The 21,730-nt window shown below is 37.2% G+C and overlaps 1 protein-coding gene across 3 annotated transcripts in view; it reads right to left on the bottom strand.

The window, feature by feature from the left end:
* ARID1B (AT-rich interaction domain 1B) overlaps positions 1 to 21,730 on the bottom strand; it is a 157,900-nt gene that overhangs the window by 24,423 nt on the left and 111,747 nt on the right. For 2 of the 3 annotated variants that reach the window (XM_053461266.1, XM_053461267.1), the window contains exons 5-9: positions 17,516 to 17,762; positions 11,935 to 12,021; positions 7,412 to 7,591; positions 6,306 to 6,606; positions 4,945 to 5,073 (exon numbers count right to left, since the gene is read on the bottom strand). In XM_053461266.1, coding sequence (XP_053317241.1) covers positions 4,945 to 5,073; positions 6,306 to 6,606; positions 7,412 to 7,591; positions 11,935 to 12,021; positions 17,516 to 17,762 — 944 coding nt within the window. The remainder of the gene's footprint in view (positions 1 to 4,944; positions 5,074 to 6,305; positions 6,607 to 7,411; positions 7,592 to 11,934; positions 12,022 to 17,515; positions 17,763 to 21,730) is intronic. The other variant, XM_053461268.1, reaches the window with a different exon arrangement.

Genomic DNA, 21,730 nt, shown 5'->3' with positions numbered 1-21,730 from the left:
AACGCATACTACAAACATTTTCAAACTCTTCTTGTTTCCCACCTTTGCAATTGTTTCAACCAAGGCCAAACGGGGCCTGGCTTTTCTAAGAAATCGCTCTTAGCTCAAATAACTACAATCCCAAAACCTTGCAAAGCGCCAGTACAATGCAAAAAAATAATTTATGTCTGTCCCGTCCTGTCCACAAAGTATATCTATATAACGCATTGTTGCAAACTGGCAGTCTAATCATAAAACCTCTTAAACTAAAATATATGGAGGCATGGGAAGAAAGACCTGCATGGGGATGTAAGCCTGAGAGAGTTCAATAGCATCTTCACACTGTTCCAATCATACGGAGGTTACTAGAAAGGTCAGGATGAGGTGGCACTTCCAGGTACAAACAATCTCTGTTGGAGAGAATGTTGAAATGTAGGAACAATGGCACACGCATCGTGCCATTGCCCTGTAATTCTCCCTTTGAGGTCATCCATTTTTAAGAAAATCAATAAATATTTGCTCACACAGGCAACAAAATGCCCGAAGTTGGCTTTGGGAATTCACAATGACGGTTTTCACTATTATTGATTCATTGTTGGAAACATCTTTGAATTGTACCACGTTTCCCTTCTTGCCTTCTGTATCCCGATTTATTTTGCCACATCAAAATACAAATAAATATTAATAAAAAGAACACACTAAAACACATATATATAGTTTATTTACTCCATTTAATTAATAAGCTGTATTCCTACTTTTCCCAATGGTCCAGTAATGGAGGACAAACAATTTTGTAGTCATAGGATGACAAGACTACAAGGGCATTGACAATTATACCCTAGAAAAAGGATAAAATATACATACGTACACCTAACGTATGTTGTGCTCCTCTCTAGTGTAGCTAAAAAAAAGTCTGATCTACCCAATATATTAAAGCTCTTTGTATTATTATTCAGCTGATGGGAGATTTACCAGCACGTTAAGGTGATATCCCATTTTAAGTACAGGGGTGTCTGAAACAAGGATTTATGGATAACTTGAATTGCAAGATGAAAATCAAAACATCTGGCTTTAAGCAACATATTTTATCATCATTAAAACGATGATCCAAATTGTTTAAAGCTTACGATAAATGTTTGAAAAGGCTAAGTAATTGATTTACGGCAGTATCTTTTAAGAGTAAGTTTTATGTACGGTAATTATGTGAGATGAAGAGTCGCAACATTTTTACATGGATAAAAAATTGAAATATATTTTTTTAAAACAGTTTGTCTGCGGGCACCATTTTTTTCTGGGTTAATGGCTGAGAATATGCAGTAATTTTAATTTAGAACATACAAAAGTTGACAGGTCAAACTGGGACAGACACAAAATGCAACATAAAGGATGGAGTGCCATGATGAGCGCAGAGCCATTTATAAGGGCTATTTTCCTGTCCCAACTTATCGTCCTACCCTTATTGACTCTTATAAATGCTTTTGTGGGAGTTAACAGCATTGACCCCAAAGTTATGAGTTTTATTTATTTTGTTATTTGGAACGCAGCTATTTTCTAAAGAAGCAAGAAATAAAACGAATACCATAATAAGAGACTCAAAACAGATCTTCTAAACCTTCCAAGTGGCTCTAGGGATCTGCATAGGATAAAAGCAACAATCCTGCTATACGGGAAAAAATAAATACAAAGGAAATAAAATGTAAAAGGTCTTGGGAGGCAAAGCATGGATGTTATGATAGCAATTTTTTATTTATATATATATATATATATTTTTTAAGAAAACACACCTTTAAAGTATTATACAGCCTGTATATTCACATGATGATTATGTAGATATATTAAATAAAAATATCCAGGGTCCTCATTATTGAGGATATTTTACCCTTTCCTGCAGGGATAGCTCTGTGTGAAACAACTGGAATTACATCCCTGACTTAAAATGGTGAATTTGGAAGGACAGAGATACAAACGGTAATCCATCAGCTAATGCGGGGCTAGAAACACTAATATAATTTTAGGGTAATATAAAGAAATAATGCCCCCCAAATATATTTCTGGTTTTTCTTGTGACATTAAATCTCCAGAAGACCATGCACTTGCTATATGTGAAATACGTATAGTTATGTTATACCTACAATACGCAAGGTAGGAGGAACATGATGCAGGGTCAGCGGCGACTATTTCTGAATACAGCAGGGATGGAAGAGTTCACGGACCACAAAACCCATGGGGTAGAAAAACGACATATGTACAAACTCTTCCGCTACAAAGAGAAATGAAAAGGCTGACCTGGCACAACACAGTCGTAACAATTTTAGATGGCTACAAAATGTGTCCTTGTGTAACCACAAGATCGCCCTGCTCTGCAGAATATAAAAAGTAAATGGAACGGCAATAGCATCGAGGCACCAAGCTTTAGCACGTCCATTAAATGAGATTTCTGGCCGTAATAAAAACATGCTTAAAGCCTTGCAGATGGCCGTCTTCCTGGGTTCACGTCCAAGTGACATTCTGCTGACCAGAGAAGGTTGCAAATAAAAGAGCAAGCGCTTTCTTGTTCAAGACGGCGAAAGATGACACTGTCCTCTGTTTTAGTTTAAAAGCAATTTCATGACTAGGGAAAATAAAATAAAAAATAAAAATCTTTATGGCGTTTCATTTAGAAAACCATTCCGAGTATACAATTTACACTTGAAACAAAACTCCCTTTGCTGTGTACTTTATTATAACATTTGTTGCTTCTGTAGATATTTTTATATACTGCTGCTGCTGAGAACTTCCACAGAAGAATTATATTTTTAGCACTGTGAGTTTGAGTCACTCGCCATGAAAGGCACCATAACAGGATCATAAAGATACATAGCTCATAGAGAAACAGTCAACATCATTTTTAATAGCCAAGCCATTAAATTCTGGATTCAATTTCTGTTATTTCCGGGATTTATATAGGAGAACAGCTTAAGAGTCCTTGGTTTGTGATTTTTGTCTCCAACATCAATACTAAACTTTCCATACGACTAGCATGGATTTTGTATCAGTAAGTTTAACGCTCAAGCCAGCCTTTAATGAACAGTACGACATGCTTATCGACTGAGCTTTTTATGAAACTGAGTCACATATGTCAAAACTGTCTTTCGGGCCACATATACATTCTATCTCTTGTGTGTGTGTGCTATTACCCACTTAAATATAAAATTGCAGTTTATAACGTTATAAGGGAAATATTATTTCCGGCAAAAGCATGTCTCAGGAAAAGGTGAACACCACAAAAAAACATTATGCTGACTTTAAAGTTAAATTAACAAGTTTGTGTATTACAGGCTGGCGCTACAGTCCACGTGACTTGCACACACACAATGGAGGTTGCACATTCAATGTGAGAACTTCAAACCTAGATTACGTATATAAATGAAAAAATGTCCAGGATGGTTAACGATCCAAAAAAAAAATGCCTTAATGCAAAGTCTATTACCATATTTCTCCAGTCATAGCATGTAGTCCATTACAACAAGCGCAGCAGGAATAAACTGTAGTTGAAATGCCTTGAACAGCAATTGACATTATACTTATACAGTATATTACACCTATGCACCAGAAACGATCTAAGCTATTTCCATTTTAAAATGTAGTTGGTGTGTTTAGCTCAACAGTTATTTTAGAAACTTGAGGGGTTTTTTTCAACTTAGTTGTTACTTAAATGGTCCACCTGGATACATGAATCAGTCTAAATGCCTCAGTTTTCTATCCAGTATAACATCACTATAATCATAACATAGGCTCTTTTGTTGCACAGCGATATGGGATATTTTAGAACTTTAACGCACAATTTAAATTTTTTTTTCTCTAGTGCTGGCAAGTTTATTTCCCATTAAATGGTTAGATATGCTCTAATATACTTTGATGTTGTATAAAAGAATACACTGAAATTCGGATACACAAGAGACTCTTAGCTCTTTTATCGTGGTTTAATGAGTTCTGCCAGACAAACGCTAAATTCCAAATTATGGCACTGAAAAAGCATGATTGAGATGAAACTAATTTCTCATAATATATATATATATATACACACACATACATTATATATATATTCATTTCCCCCTGTTTTAGTGGGATCTATTGATCTGCCAAAAATTCCTAAAATTTAAAAAGCAACATTGTTGACAATATTGTTTTCATTTATTGTTATTATTATCTTTTATTTATATAGCGCCAACAGTTTATGCAGTGCTTAATACAATACATAAATTCAAGGGATATTACAAGATAAGAATTGACAGACTAAGAAAAACCGATACATTCGGTGGAGAGAGCCCTGCTCGCAAGCTTACAATATATATATATATATATATATATATATATATATATATATATATATATACATATACATATACATACACACTTACATACAAATATACACACACCATAATTATTCCACAAAATAGCACTAGAGAAATACATGGAAACTCCATGCTGCAAGGTCAATGACAAAATCATTGTTTTGCAAAAAATAGAGTGGATATTGTTGAACTTCAAGATAACAATGGCCATGTGTTTCCAACAAATCAAAAAATACACAGGACAATCACAAATGATAAGGATGTCGGATGGTGGTACATTTTTGGAAAGTAGTCTAAACCATCCCCACAGACAACATTAAGTATAGAAGAACCACAAGCCATGCAAGAATGTTATGAAAGGTATTATGTGCCAATGGGGCATGCATTACTCAACATCCAAGTTAGTAACAACAGCAACTATAAAAAGCAAACCAAAGCCAACATGACTTAAAAAGCCATTTTTGTAACTATTGAGTAACGAGGGATACATATCACAAGAATGCAAAGCACAAGCTCACTTTGTGATTAACTTTTCAGCAGCCAAGTGAAGTGTTCTCACAAATGGTTAAAGGAAAAAAGGATAAATAATGGCGAAGTCCCAAAAGCAAGTCCAGTTTGCATTGCTACCTACCCGTACTGATCAGGCTGATGCATCATTGGAACCTGAGCGTTGCCGTAGTTTGGATGCTGTGAGGAAAACATGGGACGTCCGCCAGCCCCAGACTGGCTGGGATAAGCAGGCGACCTAATGTATGGTGGCCTAAAGCAGGACAAAGAACAGGCTTCTTTGGATTTGAAATATATATCCATAAATCAATACGCCAATTATAATTCAACCAACACAGAAATTAGGAAAACAACCAACGCGCCCAAGTGTGAATCTAAGGGCCCCAGTGGATCAAGAAGACCCCTTAGCAACTTGGAATTACATACAGATATGGATATTCCCCAATATTCTGTTATCAGTCACTAGAGGCCAATACATTGGGAGATATGTGACCATGTGCTCTCAATAACACCGATACAATGGCGTACACACTTTCAAGCTAAGGTGGGGAACTGGCAGTCAATAGTAAAAGTAGACAATAAAGCAAATGTAACGTTTTCATCACTGATCCCAGAGGAAAAAATGCATGAGATTCACAGTAAAAAGTGAACCTTTCAGGATTGCTAACTGTATGTTTGCAAAATTACTTTTTTTTTGCCCAATCTGGTTAATTGGTTTAAAAATAAAGGAACAAACAAATCTTGTGGCATGTCAGTTAAAGTATGTATAACTAACTACTTTAACTTTAAAAAACAAACAAAAAACAAATTCTGTAACAAATTCCTCACTTGGAAACATAATGATGAAGTTATGATTACAAGTTAAAACAGTCATCACCGACTCATGAAGGATTTTGGAATATTACAAGTCTGCTTGTAAAAGGGGACATTAGTGAACAGTCAGAGTCACACCACTGTCCTGACGTGATGTTTGTAATTATTTCTTCTGTGTTATGTTGGAAAACAGAAACACACCGTTTACTAGACAGGAAAATAAACCCTAACTAGTGTAGGTCAAGGTCAGGGAACCAAGGTGTGCAATGAACACTAACAAAAACCAAGTCAGCCTACTTTGCCAGGGCACGGAAACTAAGGATACGTTCATCATGGTGTATAACAACATCATCATCAAACATTTACAACTTGTCTTGTAAGGGGTCCTTTCAAGAAAGGCAAATCAAAAATAACTGCTTGCGCAAGAAGCCCACATATACACATATAAGTAATTTCAGACCAAGTATCTGTTGTTGTAGATTTAAAGGTGAAGAGTAGTTAGGAACCATTATCTGTTCAACTATGAACAAGCCATTCATAGATAAACAAACCTGTTTCACATCAGCAACAGCTATAACCCCCCTCCCCAAACTAAAAATCCTCATCTTTAAATTCTGTCATTTATATACATGCTACATGTGTTCACATACACATTCATCCAGCAAACCATACCTGTTCTGAGCAGAGTTAGCTGCGGCCTGCATCACTGCAGCAGCTGCCTCCTGTGCTTTGCGGTTCACGGTGGGCATGGGTGGTCCCATCCCTGGGCCTCCCTGCTGTGAAATGCCAGGAGAGTTGGGGGTTACATTGCCCATGTTCCCAGGATAGGGTCTGCTTTGTATTCCACTTCCTGGCATTCTGCCCATGCTGGGTCCTTGTGCGTGCATCTGGCTGTTGGCGTTCATGCCTGGGCCTGGTCCACTATAGCTTGCGTTTGGTACTCCAGTGTATGATGGGGGCCTCGAGTAATTGCCTTCAATTAGAAAGAGAACTTCTATATACAAAGAAAAACTTTATACAACGCAAAGAAAGGCAATCTGAGGTTTAAGTGTACTGAACTGTAGAATATAAGCCATCTCTAAATGAGCATTACTCTATTACCTGATTGCAGATGAGTAAATAAATGTAAATAAAAAAAAAAAAAAAAAACACATTACACTAAACATGAAACCTCAATGGACTTCCATGTTAATCATATAAAATAAAACACATAGGAAATCCAGGAATAATGAGGCCAGTCATCTTAATGGATTGGTAATTCACTGGCAAGGGCACTGACAGAAAACAGATGGGCTGAAATATTAAAGACAATGAATCTGGGCTGGCCCATATCAGCCTGTCATACCATGCAGCCAATCCCGGGTGTCCACACACTTTTAGCTGTGGATTCAGGCTGCTAACATGGATACAAATAGCCAGTTCTCCCCTCTTAAATGGTAAAAAACTGGCAGATGACAAGGCTCTATTAACCACTTACGAACAATATTCCTACATACGAGGTGCATTTTATATGGTATGGTATTGATAGTTCAATGATGCTTTGTAAGCACGGAGGAACTGAGTTAATGCCAGAAAATAAAATAATTCCGCACACAGACAGCTCAGAAGTGAAACAAAATATTGTAATTTGTTCTTGCTGGCAAAAATGACACTAATTATACAACATTATATCCTGCAATATCTAAAAATATTATGATTTGAGCTGATAAGAACAATCTGAAAACTACATTCCAAATCAAACACACTGTTAAGTACTGTCAGAGATGAACATGTCTTACCTTGAGGTCCATACTGGTTGATTTGGGGCCCATAGTTGCCACTAGCATTGCCCTGTGGAAAGCTGCCCATGCCAGGATGCATTTGTCCTGCAGGTGATGGGTGGGGAGACATAGAAGGCCCAGTTTGTTGAGGTCCATACTGGGACATTTGATGATTCCTCTGCACACCAGACATGAAGCCTACAAAATAAACAATGACAACATGAGTTATATGGTTAATTTATCAAAATATATGGTTTACCAAGTTATTGTCTTGCCATTGTCTTGATATCAATCAGTGAACCAATGGCCTTTCTCAAGGGGTGAAGTCTTGAGCATGGGGGAACCCTGGATGATACCAGTCAGATTTAATATGTTGTATAAAGGTCACATTGTGCATAAACACAAAGGCTAGATGTGTTTTCTTATTACAGGGCAAGTTAGTAGAATGGTGTGTTGGAAATGGAATACCTTTATCTAGCCCCTAGCTCAAGAACAACAAGTTCATAATCTGTGGCACTTCAGTGACTGAAAGTATTGCAAGGCCCTGTGGTGCTACACGTAAATATATTCAAGAAACAAAAAAACTTTTGTAATACCCGCAGACATATACATAGACTTTATTTTTTCACTTCTCATTAGTGAAATTAATTCTTAATCAAACATGGATGCTTTTAACTTTTCATTTTTTTCTCTTTTAAGACATTTTGTGCAGCAGCTCAAAACTTTTGAAGTATTAGAAGCACACGTGAAATTAATATTTATGAAGCTAATTTGTGTTTGCCCAATAACAGATATTTTAACTTGTACCTTTGTGATATCAGGATTTCCTTTTTTTCTCCACTTTACACAATCTAAAAAGAATATTTCAAAGCCTAAGAAATATAGTTTTTAGAATGTCTTGTGGTTAACATTTAGGAAAGAAAACAAGATTAGTGACCTCATGTCACTTAAGAAGCAGGTCATGGAAATTAAGTCTCCTTAGGAAGAAAGAAACTGTGCCTCTAGTCTAGCTCTGATTAACCACAAGTTAAAGACAGTACAACAAATCAATTAGTGTGAAAAATGTAACTTACAGAGAGATATGTTACTATTTTCTATGTATGCATATTGGATAGAGAATTGTCTATGACTTTGAGAGGGTTTATGCAATCTAGGCATTTATTTGCAAATTTAGAAGATCTGGGGGGCAGTGTGGTAAGCGTGGGCTCAACTGTGCATAACTGGGGGCAGGTTGGGAAACAAAAACAAGAACTGCATTATTCTCAAAGATCCTGTTTGTTTATTAAATTATTTTAAATAAATGACAAATTTACATTTATTGCTTTATAAGATTAATCGAAAAATTAACAGGACAACTAATCGATTATGAAAATAATCGTTAATTGTAGCCCTACAACTTTATAAAAACAATAAAAAAAACCCACGCGGGTAAACAGTCTTACAGTAAAAGAATTGATGGCTGAACAGCTAAGTAATTTCCATGCTAGGCATAGACTAAAAATTGTATTTTCAGAAGGAGGTCTGTGAGAGCTAGAGCATCAATTCTTTGGAGCCAGCCATTATTGAATAATATCAGGTCCTTACTGCAGCTTCCATTAATCTGGTAATAGGTACTTTTGACCAGTGTGAAAGGGCAAATGGGGAGCATAACCCCTCTTCTCTGTGACAAAAATATCTCTGGATGGACACCTACCATAAAGTAAAAAAGGAAATGTGACACCAGTTGTAATACCACAGAACAGATGAGAGACTGAATGGATTTGTTGCTTCCTAGGAAAGTGGGTCACGTACCACTGAGATTACACTTCTTTCTTAACATTTGTTTCAGTGGAAATTGTGAAACAGCATTAAGGAAGAGGTGGCTGATGCATTGCTGTCTTAAGTGGGACAACATTATGCAGGCGAGATATTTATAACATTGAAGAAACGTTATTTGCGTCTGGGGAAGAAGAAAATTCTTGGCACGTTACTCTCAAATCTAATGTGCTAAAAGTATCTACATGGGCTAACCACAAAGGAGTGAGTCGGAAAGAGAGCTGACATACCATTCCAAAGAATCTGGCACCCTGCGCACTTTTGAAACGGTCAATTAAACTATTGCCAAGATGTAGAGCAACCATGTGGGGTTTTTGTTTTTTTTCTTCTATCTTGGCCTACTGATTCTTATGACATCAGTCTCATCAAATACGTTGGCTTCAACAAGTGTCTGCTAAAACTCAAAACCACAAAGGATTCTAAGGAGTATAACAAAACCCCTCCTTAACTAGTTATTATAAGGAGATTGCAGGGTTTTTTTAAAAAAATTTTTATCTAGGTTGCCTCTGAATTTAGCATTTCATACCAAATCCGCAATTCTGGAGCCATGTATGGTGCTTGAGGAAGATACCAAGCACTTCTTGAATAGGCAGTTAGAGATTTCACGTGCATTTTATCTTTATCAATGAACATTCCAGACAGCTATACCAGGTATTGCAATGGAGAGAACATTGAACTAGCAGTCCAAGGCAAGTGCCGTCACAGTGGATTTCATTCAATCTAAATACAGTTCTTTCATTAGTAACTAGCTGGAGAGACAGTAAAGCTAGCTCTGTAATACTTAACCACGCCAGTAACACTTGTATCCTATATCTATTCTGATAAAGTACGACATGTCCTAAATGTATGAATTTAAATAGTTCAATGTGCAACCAAATGGTGACTGGTGCTTATGTAAAGAGGGAAGTGATGGAGAAGGAATCTAGCACTGAAGCTCTGGAGATATGAATATACAGAGAACTCTACATTCCATAAAGACTTGGCAGGCATAAAACAAAGCACAAATACCACGACAGTTTCAGAAACAGTAAATAGTAAAATGCCTGGGGTCAAATGTGCAATCTTTTTTAGTGGATCCTGCTCACCACAACTTCAAACTTCCCGCACCTTAAATCTTATAATTGCTGAGTGTCACCATTAAATATAAATTTCCCCTTGCAAATGCATGGAGGTATTCAGTTCTTTGGTTTGCAGGAGATGTGTTTTGTTGAACACTATGCATGCACACTACTACCCAGCTCCAGAGTTCAACAAGTCTAACAAGACCCCTCACGGGCCAAAAGTGTTGGCTGCTTCAAGCAAGAACACATAAAGATGTCTATTCTTCATTATTATCTTTCATCTATACAGTGCCAAGTTATTCAGCGCTTCATACAATATACATTTTTCAAGGGGTACGACAAACCTAGAATCGAGAGACTAAGACAAACCGATACATTAGGTAAAGAGGGCCCTGCTCACAAGCTTACTAAAACTTCATGATACACACATATGGGTTTAACACTGAGATTTAATATGAATTAGGCATAGCACAACAAAATTAGACACAAAGGATAAACGATTAACAAATACAGTCTGCTGTGGCAATAAACATAAGCAGTGTAAAACAAGAAGAGTTTGGACGGCACAGCATTTTATAAAGGGCTTATAATCTAATTTTAAACGCCCAAATGCAGTTGAAAGCTGACTGTTGCCTTTGATGGCTCAGATCCAGGTGAATTCCCAGTGTGACTCAGCCCAGCAAACCTTGTCTGTCATTTCACAGTCTGTTCCCTTTCTGTGCTTACGTTAAAACAATGCCCAGCGTTCAAGGACTAGCAAACACAAACATATAGCAGATTAATAAATATAGCATTAATCCTGGCAGCAGCTAAAACGGAGCCCGGCTGCTGTCTTTTGTCAGCATTGCGCTAAGTTTATAACTAGACACATATCAATTCACTTTTGCAAGATTTGCTTGACAGAAAAAAAGCAATATATTCAAAGGGAGAAAATATAAGACTGTCTATTGCAGGTATGCATATGTAATGGTTTCATTTTTTTGCACTGGTGAAAAATGAGCTGTGAAAATCAGGAAAATTCTTAAAAATCTTAAAAATATCCTTCGACAATATTTGAAAAAAAGGCAAAACAATAGTCCAGGAGACCACTAACAAAACTGGAATCACTGCTTATACTCACACTGAATCCCTACACCCCATAGAAATACTGTAGAACATTTATTATACATATAGAAAGCACAGAAACGGGATTGATGAGCCAAAAACCGGCAGCTGTGTCAGTCCAGGACAGACTGGGGATAAAAAGTCCCCTGACACGTTAAGGCCAGAGGCTGCTAAGTAACATAAGTGTGGCTGTCAGCTGGATATACATGGTGAGGTATTATGGAAAGGTACTGTGCCATTGGCCCTTGGCATATTGAAGGTTTGCTGGATGGCCCATCAGACCTAGTTACAGGCCTATTGTATACACAATATCTGATGAATTCATGACAAACAGCAATTGCCTATGTTTCCTCTCCACAGACCAACGCAAAGTACTTGAGGGCAGCTAGGGTCTGAAGTAGCTGGCTGGTTCGGGGGGGGGGGCTGCTGCCATAGGTAGATACATTATAAAAATAGTTATAAAACATATACAAGTTCTATTTTCTAGACATAAAAACGATATAATTTGTAATACAAAAAGCCTTTATTCACTTTCAATTTTGCAACCCAGAATTTACTCACCTCGTTCTTGTGGCATTGGTGACTGGCTCAAGGAAGGACGGGAACTGGATTCCGACTGCCCTGATGACTGAGGAGGCATCTGGCTTCCTATAAAGACACAAAATAATACATTTAATTTTTTTTTAATTATATCAATTTAATAAATACCCAGTAAATTTGTATTTTTATAGAGGAAAATAATCAGAATATGAAAGAAAAAAAATCAAAATACAAAATCGTTAGAAGTCATTTTAAAAAATACATCTTGTTCCATAAATCTAAACGTCCATAAAACACAAGTCCTACGTGCCTCATTCTGACATTTAGTTCATATCTTTTCAGAATATTTACAATGTTAGATGAATGCAACTAACAGAATTTCTGTACAAATCCTTAGTAAGAACATTTCAATAAGATGTTGAAAGGGGGCTTGTGACCCAAATGAGTACACAAATGGCAATTCCATGTTAACAAAAGACACTTGTACTTAACGTGTGTATGCCTGAGGCACTGTTATCAACAGAACACTTGATAGGAGGCAAGGGAAGAAAAGAGATGAGACAGAATGGAATGGGGTGGGTTTGCAAACATTAGACATGTTTAACCAGAGATTTCAACAAAGCCTCGGAAACGCAAAGTACAATTTTCCCTACTAAGTCAAGATGGTTTGACACGAGACCTACTGATATCACTTGTATGAACCAAAGACAGCCTACAAACCACTTAAGGGAGTCTTGTCCCCAAAATGTTTAGTCCACACAGAACATGCAATATTTCTATACGCGCATTTTTAATGTTTGAACACATTTTAGCAAACGGTGTTGTCCTTCACAGCGTTGGCATTCTAATATAGGTGTAAAGATACATCTTAATACCCTACCGAGCTCAGACGGACAGCACCAAACTAAACTAATGAGATCGCCCTTTTACAGTTTATCTTTAGAATGAATCATGAGTACTCTGTGATCTGAGTGTGTCATATACAAAAAATACTGGAGATTCCACATAAATAGTATAGACAGAACAAGGTGCATATAATGCACAAACAAGCTACTCTCTGCCGTACATGTCTTTGTGTCTTTTTAATCAAGTTAAACCTTTCATTAGTTTAGAATCGCTAGCAAGGTCACGCAGAACTCCTGTTTGAATGCGTTTAATGAAGTTTCCAGGCACAAGCTCCTTGTCACTTATCTTTTGAAAGGAGAGTAGCACCATTAACAATCACCGGTTACACCATTTATAAAACATGCAGATGTGGATTATTAAAGATTAATGCAGTTTGGGATTGATGTCGGCATTCCGTTTGTCTCATGCCAAAACCAATTCTGTTCCTCATTATTCAACACCAAATCGCATCACAAGGATGCAGCATGGGAATCTGAGGTGCAAATGTGGAGAGAGAGAGAGAATGAAATATGGAGTGGATAACTAAAATACTTAATTGAAGAGCAAGTACCAACCTACGAGACTCACAAATTGGGTAAGAAAATGGGACAAAAGAATGACAAGTCTACTAAAGAGTAGGAAAAACACATGACATATGCTAGAAAATGATGGGCTTTGATGGGTCTAAATCTATATCCAGGAGCAGACTAACCTGGGGCAGGGGGGTGGGGTGGATGCAATACAAATTATTAATGCAGACCTATTACCACTCAGCACGGTCCCATAAGGCAAACCTGTATTAACAGCATAGTGTCTTATCTTGCACCATGTGTTAGACGGACTACAGACTACAGTCTTTAAAGTAAGTTTCCATGAAGCTGGAGGCGCTAGGTGGGCCTCTTGGCTGTACTTGTCACTTGGGTGAAAAGGTGCCAACCCTATCTATATCCAAGAATTAGTGGGCTATAGCCAGTGCCCAATTGTGTGAGTGTTCCAGTATCATTCATGCAATTGGTATTAGAATCTGTCTGTCACAAGTGGAAATGGGATATTCTTAGGATGCTCCCATTAGGAAAATCTGCAGTGATTCTGCAATCAAAGCTTATAAACAGTATAAACTTCTCATGGATGTAACACTAGTATATTTAAAGGTTAAAAAAACAACCCTGAAAACATTTTAAATCAGATAGAAATACTGGTTATGTTATATTTTGTTTAGCATTTAATATTTCCTTTTATAAATCTGATTTTCTTCTGGATTCAAAAAAAATTAGCTGGAAGGTATGTCTTGCATTTTTAATTTGGCATTTTAATTACTTTCTTCATAAAGACAACGTAGACTTTATTTTTTAAAAAAAAATGTTTTTAACATTCCAGCTGTAGCGTTTCTGCCTATATATACAAAAAAATGTGAAGAACAAATTACATTGTATAATCTAGATAATTGTTAAAATAGAAAATATTCCGACCAAATCTATAAATTATGAAAAATGTGGTAAAACAGATAAAATAAACCTTTTAAATTTTATGCATAAAGCAATTAATACCAGAAGAAGAATAAAATCACCAAGTGGCACCGAACTAGGAATGTTATTTATTATACATGATCCCAGAAATGTCCCATTTGAAATAACTGCAAAAACTGAATGTACCCCATTTCATTGTGTGTAAAAGCCAAGAGCTGCTATAACAGTGCAAGTGAGAGCCGGATCTCTTTGAAGCAAAAATACTTCAAATTGCTAATTTTAGTTCAACTTAGTTAACCATTAAGACCAAATGTTGACAAAACTAAATATTGTCATTGTATTTTTCTAAATACAGACTCATTTTGAAGACTTCTGTTTTCTTAATTAATAATTTCAGTTCTGCGGCTGAAATAAAAGTCGCTGCAGGATCTGGGGGGTATAAAATCTATTAGCCGGGGTCTTCCCCAGGACAGTCCATGGTCAATTGAAGTTGTAACAGGGTATCCTGGCATAGCCCCCTCAAGGAGCAAGAAGACACCATCCTTATTTGGTTTTCAAGACATATTATATTAGGGACTAGGTAACCAAATCATTTTATATTGTTGTATAGTTATTTGTGGTGTTAGAAATTAATTACAAATACACTGCTCTAATGCAAATTTCAGCTAGACCATTATGCGGCTCCTCTACATTGTTCTCTTTTTGTTTCCGGTAAATGTTGTCTTGAATTAAATTGCGCTTTGTTTTAACTAGCGCATTAAAATAGAAACGTTTAGAATTTTTGCTTTCTTAATTAAGGGTTTAGAGGCACTTTCAGATTTACACCAATGCGAAGAGTAATTCTGTAGGGCATGAATAAGAATACATCCCTCTCATGTTTCATTACGGAGAAGTAGAAGCTCATTGATTTGAATTGTACAGATCATCCTCCCAGCATTGCAGTTACTGCAACTAACTAGACTACCTATATGATGTTCCGATATTGCTGGATTTTATTATTATTACTACTAGTATTTTAGTGTATTAAATGCTCTGCTGAAAGAATCAATGCACAGTTACGGCCTAATGCTAATTAATCTATACAAAGGTTGCCTGACACAAAATAGGAAAAAAAACCTACATTGTGTTTGCAGCCTTTCAGCTCGCTATGCTGTGCAAATCCCATTGAGATTGGTGTGCAGGCAGGGCAGAGGTGGCCCTGCTTGATACGCAGTTAATGTGGAGAGACTGCATGAAAGTCATCTTACAGCGACAGCTCACCATATTTGACTTCATTGAGGGAGCAGTGAAGGCACGTCTCTCATCTTGTGCAGCCAACAGTCCCAGTTTTCACAGCACAGCGCTGATTTTCAGGCACTGTTTGTCTTCTGCAGGATAGTATGGGCCTATTAGAGAAGATTCTCTCATCTCCCTTGACTGGTCCAGGGAGGGGAAAATCAATGGCGGACTGAGCGGTTGGTGTTGACATATGAAATGTCAGACTGAACAGCAAGGCCACTATTAGTAGCTGTAAGCCTGACACTATATAGTTAATGAATCACAATTACTACAACCCATAAGGGAAACTGATATTGACAATATATTGAGGGAGTTTTTTTTACTACTTGCTATTCTTTGATTGTACCTCCACCATTATAGTAGAACACGAGAGCGAATTGTAACAACCTTTTATTGGAGCATGCAAAACCTCTAGATATATTAAACACATGGAATTGGTAATTAGTTGTTTAGCTGGTATTTAGTATCACATCGTTTAGCTGCGATGTACACTGTAACAGGACCGGACAAATGTATTTAAAAGTTGTGCAGACAGCACCGGTTTGATAGACGTAATATGCTTTCTGAACTAACCAGATCTACTATTAACTTTAACAACAGTGTTGACAATACTATAAAGATTTACAGTATGCACAGTAGAGACTCAACACGTTCTCAGTCTGTGATCGCTAGTAGTTTCTTCCATAACCTGACAACCAACGAAGGGCCAAATAAAGTTTTATTTATTAAGGGAACTTTATGAAAAAAAGAAGTGTAATTTAAAGCTTCCCAGTACATTACCTCGCCAAGACCTTGTGCCCCTGCTTAATATTTAACGGGCAACTATACTGCTGAGGCCACTTGCTAGGGAAAGTGCTGACACTGGCCGATAAACGGGTTAGGAAGGAGAATGAGGGTTGGTGGCGTTAGGAGAAACGAAAAAAGCAAGCAAAGTGAAAAAAGCAAGCCTTGAGTCTGTTTGCCTTATTTACATTTTTGCTTTGTTAGTAAACTGGTACAATTTGGCACGGGAAGCAAGACAAATGAAATTAGCATTTGCTACGCTGTCTGGCAGCAGCCGTGCATTTTGATGATGTGCTGTGTCAGCTTTCGCTGCTGCTTTCACTGGAATTAGTCAAACAGCAAAAAAGACAGAATCATCCCATTTACAAGATCTCATTTTTTCATGATGCAAGGGCATCGATTCACGTACTCAAACGTATTCTTACTGTACATGATCTCATTATGAAACACTAGCTTGCTTGAATTCTCAGGAAAGAAATGTGAAGAAAAAATGCACAAAAAAAGGAAATATGTTTCATATTAAAGAGGAAAATTGCATGAGAGTAAAACCTGGGATAATACAAGGCTAGTTTAATCTTTAGGTTAAATCATATTGTGGACTTTATGAAAACGCAAATCAACACGATATGTTGATATACTTTCATTAAGAAATGGCCCCTTAAAGGTTCTTGTAGTTAATAGGATTAAAACATTGAGGATGGTATGTCAGACCATTGCTGAAGGCTGGCATTTTATTAAATAAATAAATAAACCAACCACACAATAAATTAGGACCCTGCTTTCCATACCACAGCGCCCACAAAACATGCTTGAGTAATTGTTTAATAAGCAGCTTGAGGAAGATTAGTATTTGAGGTCATAGACATATGTAGAATCTCCTTCCTGATTACAATTTCAACAGCTCGAGAAGATCCAGGAATCAACAGATTTTGACTTCTGGTCAATCTTCTGACCCACAATGAAATTGGCTTATAACCTACCATTGGAAAAAGTCTATACGGGAATTTAGCATTTAAATCCATTATAAAGATTATAAACATTCCTTAGCACAGGCCTTCTTTTGTGCTCAAAGAATAAAATGAAATATTGTTTTACATATCTAGCCTAAGTTTGTAGATCCTGGTGTTGTGTGGAACATGCAAAACAGTGTTTTAATAATAAAACAAAGCTCATAAGCATGTAACACTCACCAGGGATGCTTGCAGGAGATATTGGCCCTGATCGTGATTGGTTGCTTCCGACAGGTGACCCCACAGGGGATGGTGACGGACCTCCACCTTGGATGCTGGGAAGATGTGGCGAGGCATGAGGTGAGAAGGGTGACTGCGCTGGATTACTCTGGTCCCCCTGACTGCTTGTAGAACCCGAGGCGCTGACAGCAGAGCTAAGTGTTGCTTCTGTCCCAGTTGGCAAGTCATCAATGGAGCCAGATAAGTCCTGCAGGATGAGTAAGAGAGTAAAGATTTCATGTAAAGTTCAAAATCATTGAAATAAATAACCATCAATTACTGTTTGGTAGAGTATGTAGATAGAAAGTATTAAAAGGAACAATAACAATTTTTTAAAAAAGCTCGTAAGGAGGGGGTCAGTACTATCAACATATCAGCATGGAAAAAAATGCTTCTCTGTTATGAAACATTCATAATGTTAAATAATGTCAAATATCATGTGGTGCTATCACCATACCTCTATGTACGAAGATAACTATTTAATAGAAAATAAGAGAGAAAAGTGTGTGCAATAAACAAAAGTTCGCTGTAACAACGCAATCATTGGCAATTAGCTTTGGTGTTGAATAAGATAATTTTTTAAAAATACAATCAGCTTTGAATCACAGGGGACAGAAGACACTGTACACACAGCCATGGGTTTCACACATTTGTAAGTGAAGAGGTTGTAAAACCTTCTGGGAATAAGCCAGGTAACAAAACATCCAGCTGTAATGTCACAGTACACTTTAATTCTGGTGGCTTTGCAAACCCTTGCTCTGATAATCCCCTGGGGACACGTGCTGGAATGAGTGACAGGACCCATGCATTTCCACAAGTACATGCCTTCCAGGGATTTCCTCTCACAAACCCGATGTAACTCATTCAGAAAAGTAATGGAGGTCACGTGATACTACTCTGTAAGGCCTAAAATATATTAAGGGTGGAAGGGGGGTTGTGGGCGTTCAGCAGGCAGACTCCAGTTTCCACAGCAAGGCTTGACCTGGTGTAACCTTTAAAATGTGATTATTCACACACAGTGAGAGAGAGGAGGATTTGTTGAAGGAGACTTTACCATGGTGAAAATATACACGCTGCCAAATAACCTGACAACGCAGAATGAATAAAAGATGACTGGACAAAAACATGAACCTTATTAAACCCATGCAATAAATGAACACAAAATAACCAGCAGGGGAAGCCCAGCCATAAGTATGCACATTAACAATCCTGCTGTAGGTAAAGCTTCATGAGATGACAGTTGTGACAAAGTGTTGTGCTTGAAAAATGTATCTGCTACGGCCACAATATGATGTGACTGCTATTTTAAACACTAATTTGCAAGAAACTCACACGACAAATCCTATTTTGGAATGACTTCTATGGTTTGGGGTGCAAAATTTAATTACTCAATGATACGATCTACACAATAATTTCCACAAGTGTTTTGGCAACCACAACACACCGTCTTCTGCAAAGTGAATTTCCAAGGGTGGTTTATGGCATTTCATTTATTGCATGCACCCAATTTCCTAAGCAGAGGATAAACTATGGACCAACTCAAAGAAAATGCAGGTCAACAATCACAAAATGTAAGGGGACAAGTTTTTAAATGTTAGCTTTAGTTTAATCTGTTCAGGACTTTTACCTTGAAAGGATTTATATAAGCCACATCTAACATAGTGCCACCAATTACCTTTTAATTAAACATGCCTCCAGTGAGGTAATCAATGTGACATCTACCCTTCCACCCAGGAATTTGTGATGCAATGATAAATGCGTCCATTAGTCTCAGAGGATTTGTGTAAACATCATGCACGGAAGAAAATTTGTATGTCATCCTAAAGACACATCTCACCATTCTGAACGCAGCCCCGAATCCCCCTTATTAGTGTTTACGTATGCAAATGGTATAGATATTTTCATGCCGGCATACACACGAATAAACCCTTGTGCACAGCCATTCAGATTCTTAATGACAGTCATTCTGAGCATCGAGCTTAGTTAACTAAGACACTCTGTAACAAATACCACTCCGGAGAACGATTTAGTCAGCAGGGTACCAGCTCATTCCTCTTTTACAAGTACAATCAGATAGATGATGTCTGCTCACAAAAAAAAGAGTCCTAACTAGGCCTCATGCAAGCTAAGGCACCTTCAAGCAAGAGTGACTATGGCTTTCACCCCATGGAGAAATGTCACAATGACTGGCTCTAAAACGACAAATGGCTGACTCAAAGTTAGGAGACTGCAAACCACCCCCTTTTGTTACCATATACTGCTTCTCTATAGAATGTCCGACACATATTTTTGTTATTATTTATTGATTTATAGGTCACCAACATATTGCACCGCACAATGAACTGAGCATCATTGGACATGTTGTTCCTAAAGATGTGCTACTCATCTCTGAGCCACTGCTTGATAGACAGGCCAGTATACAAGATTTTGTATACATAAAATTACAACCTCCAACACTACTGTACATTACTGTGTGTATAAGTAAGTGCCAGAGTTTAAGCGTGCATATTAGTGTCATTAGTTGTAATGATTAAACAATGTTTTCTGGTAAAAAAAAGAACTTTTTTTCTGAATTTTTTTATATCATTCAATTAGTCTCAAAATCGAGCAAATACGTTATATATAACTTGTTCATCGTTCTGTAAATTTTTTTTGGACAGAAGGATTCAAAATGATTATCAATGCACAAAGAAAAAAAAACAAATGGAATACAATCCACCCCATTACTCTTATTATGGAGTCAAAACTTGTCCTAGATCAAGCCCCTGACCTATTAAAAGAAGAAGAATTCTCCCTCGCTGATGGGTCCTTGGTTGCTCTTGTAGCAAGAAAGTTATTGGCGTCAGAGTTTCCAGTACGGATTCATTTTACCATTGATAAATGTGCGGGAAAGGTTTCTAATATAATCCCGCAGACTTGGTTCTGAGAATCACGATGTTCTGTAGACTTGGCTTCCCTGCATGGTGTTCCTGGTAAGGTTAAAAAGCCACCAATTATATGAATAAGGTTGACATTAATTGTCCTGCACTGTTTAAGATTGTATCACAGGATATTTACAATATCCTGATAAGTTATGATTAATGCCAAGAAGAAACCCCATTCCCAACCAGAGTACACAATCACGTAAAAAGGAAGATGCAATTATAACACAGCAGGAGACAGCAATTCTGTACACAACCAACATAAAAAATGACAATAAAGGCGTACGATCGTACATTAGAAGGAAATCACTAATATAATAATAAATATTATTTTCTCTTTCAGCTCACTGTGCTATTTTGATTCCTAAGATAACAAAAAGCTTAAAGTGGTTTTGGCTCATTTTGCCTTTACCACTGTGTAAATGACACTGCCGGAGTGCTAAACAGCTTTGCAAACAGATGCAAAATGTTCATCCCGATTCTTAATGGAATGGGTAAAGTGACAAAATAAAAAAAAATAAAAAAACATACTGGCAGCAGTGCAAAGACATAAATGCTAAATAGAATATGTTTAACAGCATTAGATCATTCACTGGCGGATTATAGCCGGAATCACAAAAACATTGCTATTTGGCAGTCTCCGTGCACAAGTGCCCTGGGACTAATCTGGCGTGAGCATTGAATCAGGTCACCGTCAGAGTCAAGAGAACAGGTCTTTTCAAATGAAGGTTGAAACTAATGATAAGTCTTGCCATGATTAATAAACAGGCTCTAATAGGCATTGCTGGTCCCTGAATGATGGTTCAAAGGAAAACACCAGGATTCTGGAACCACCTCTCTTATTACTGTATTTGTCTTTTCCCGGCTTCTTTTTTGATGCCAGACCTTAGTAAAATCATTGAATGGATGACTGATTAATCTTACATTCAGCGTAATATGAATGCAATTTCCCCCACGTGTTTATCTTCCTATATCTCCAACAATTAAATTACAGTGAAGGGAGGGGGCTGATTAAACCAGCAAAATTCTGGTAAGATGTTGCTTACAATAGCAGCACATCAATGAAGCCATTATTGCCTAGTGTCACTAGGCAATCTTACGAAAGCAATAACTATAAATCGGTTTCTTAAAGCTGAAGCACAAGGTTATCAAAAGAAAATACAGTTTACGGTATAGCTTTACAATGTAAACGAAAAGGAATAACTCTCTATATTGCAAATAAATGTTTGTGTATTTGAGAATGTACCCATCAGTA

The sequence above is a fragment of the Spea bombifrons genome, chromosome 3 (genome assembly GCF_027358695.1).
Source record: "Spea bombifrons isolate aSpeBom1 chromosome 3, aSpeBom1.2.pri, whole genome shotgun sequence".
Classification (NCBI taxonomy): domain Eukaryota; kingdom Metazoa; phylum Chordata; class Amphibia; order Anura; family Pelobatidae; genus Spea; species Spea bombifrons.
This window is presented reverse-complemented; position numbering and strand designations above follow the sequence as displayed.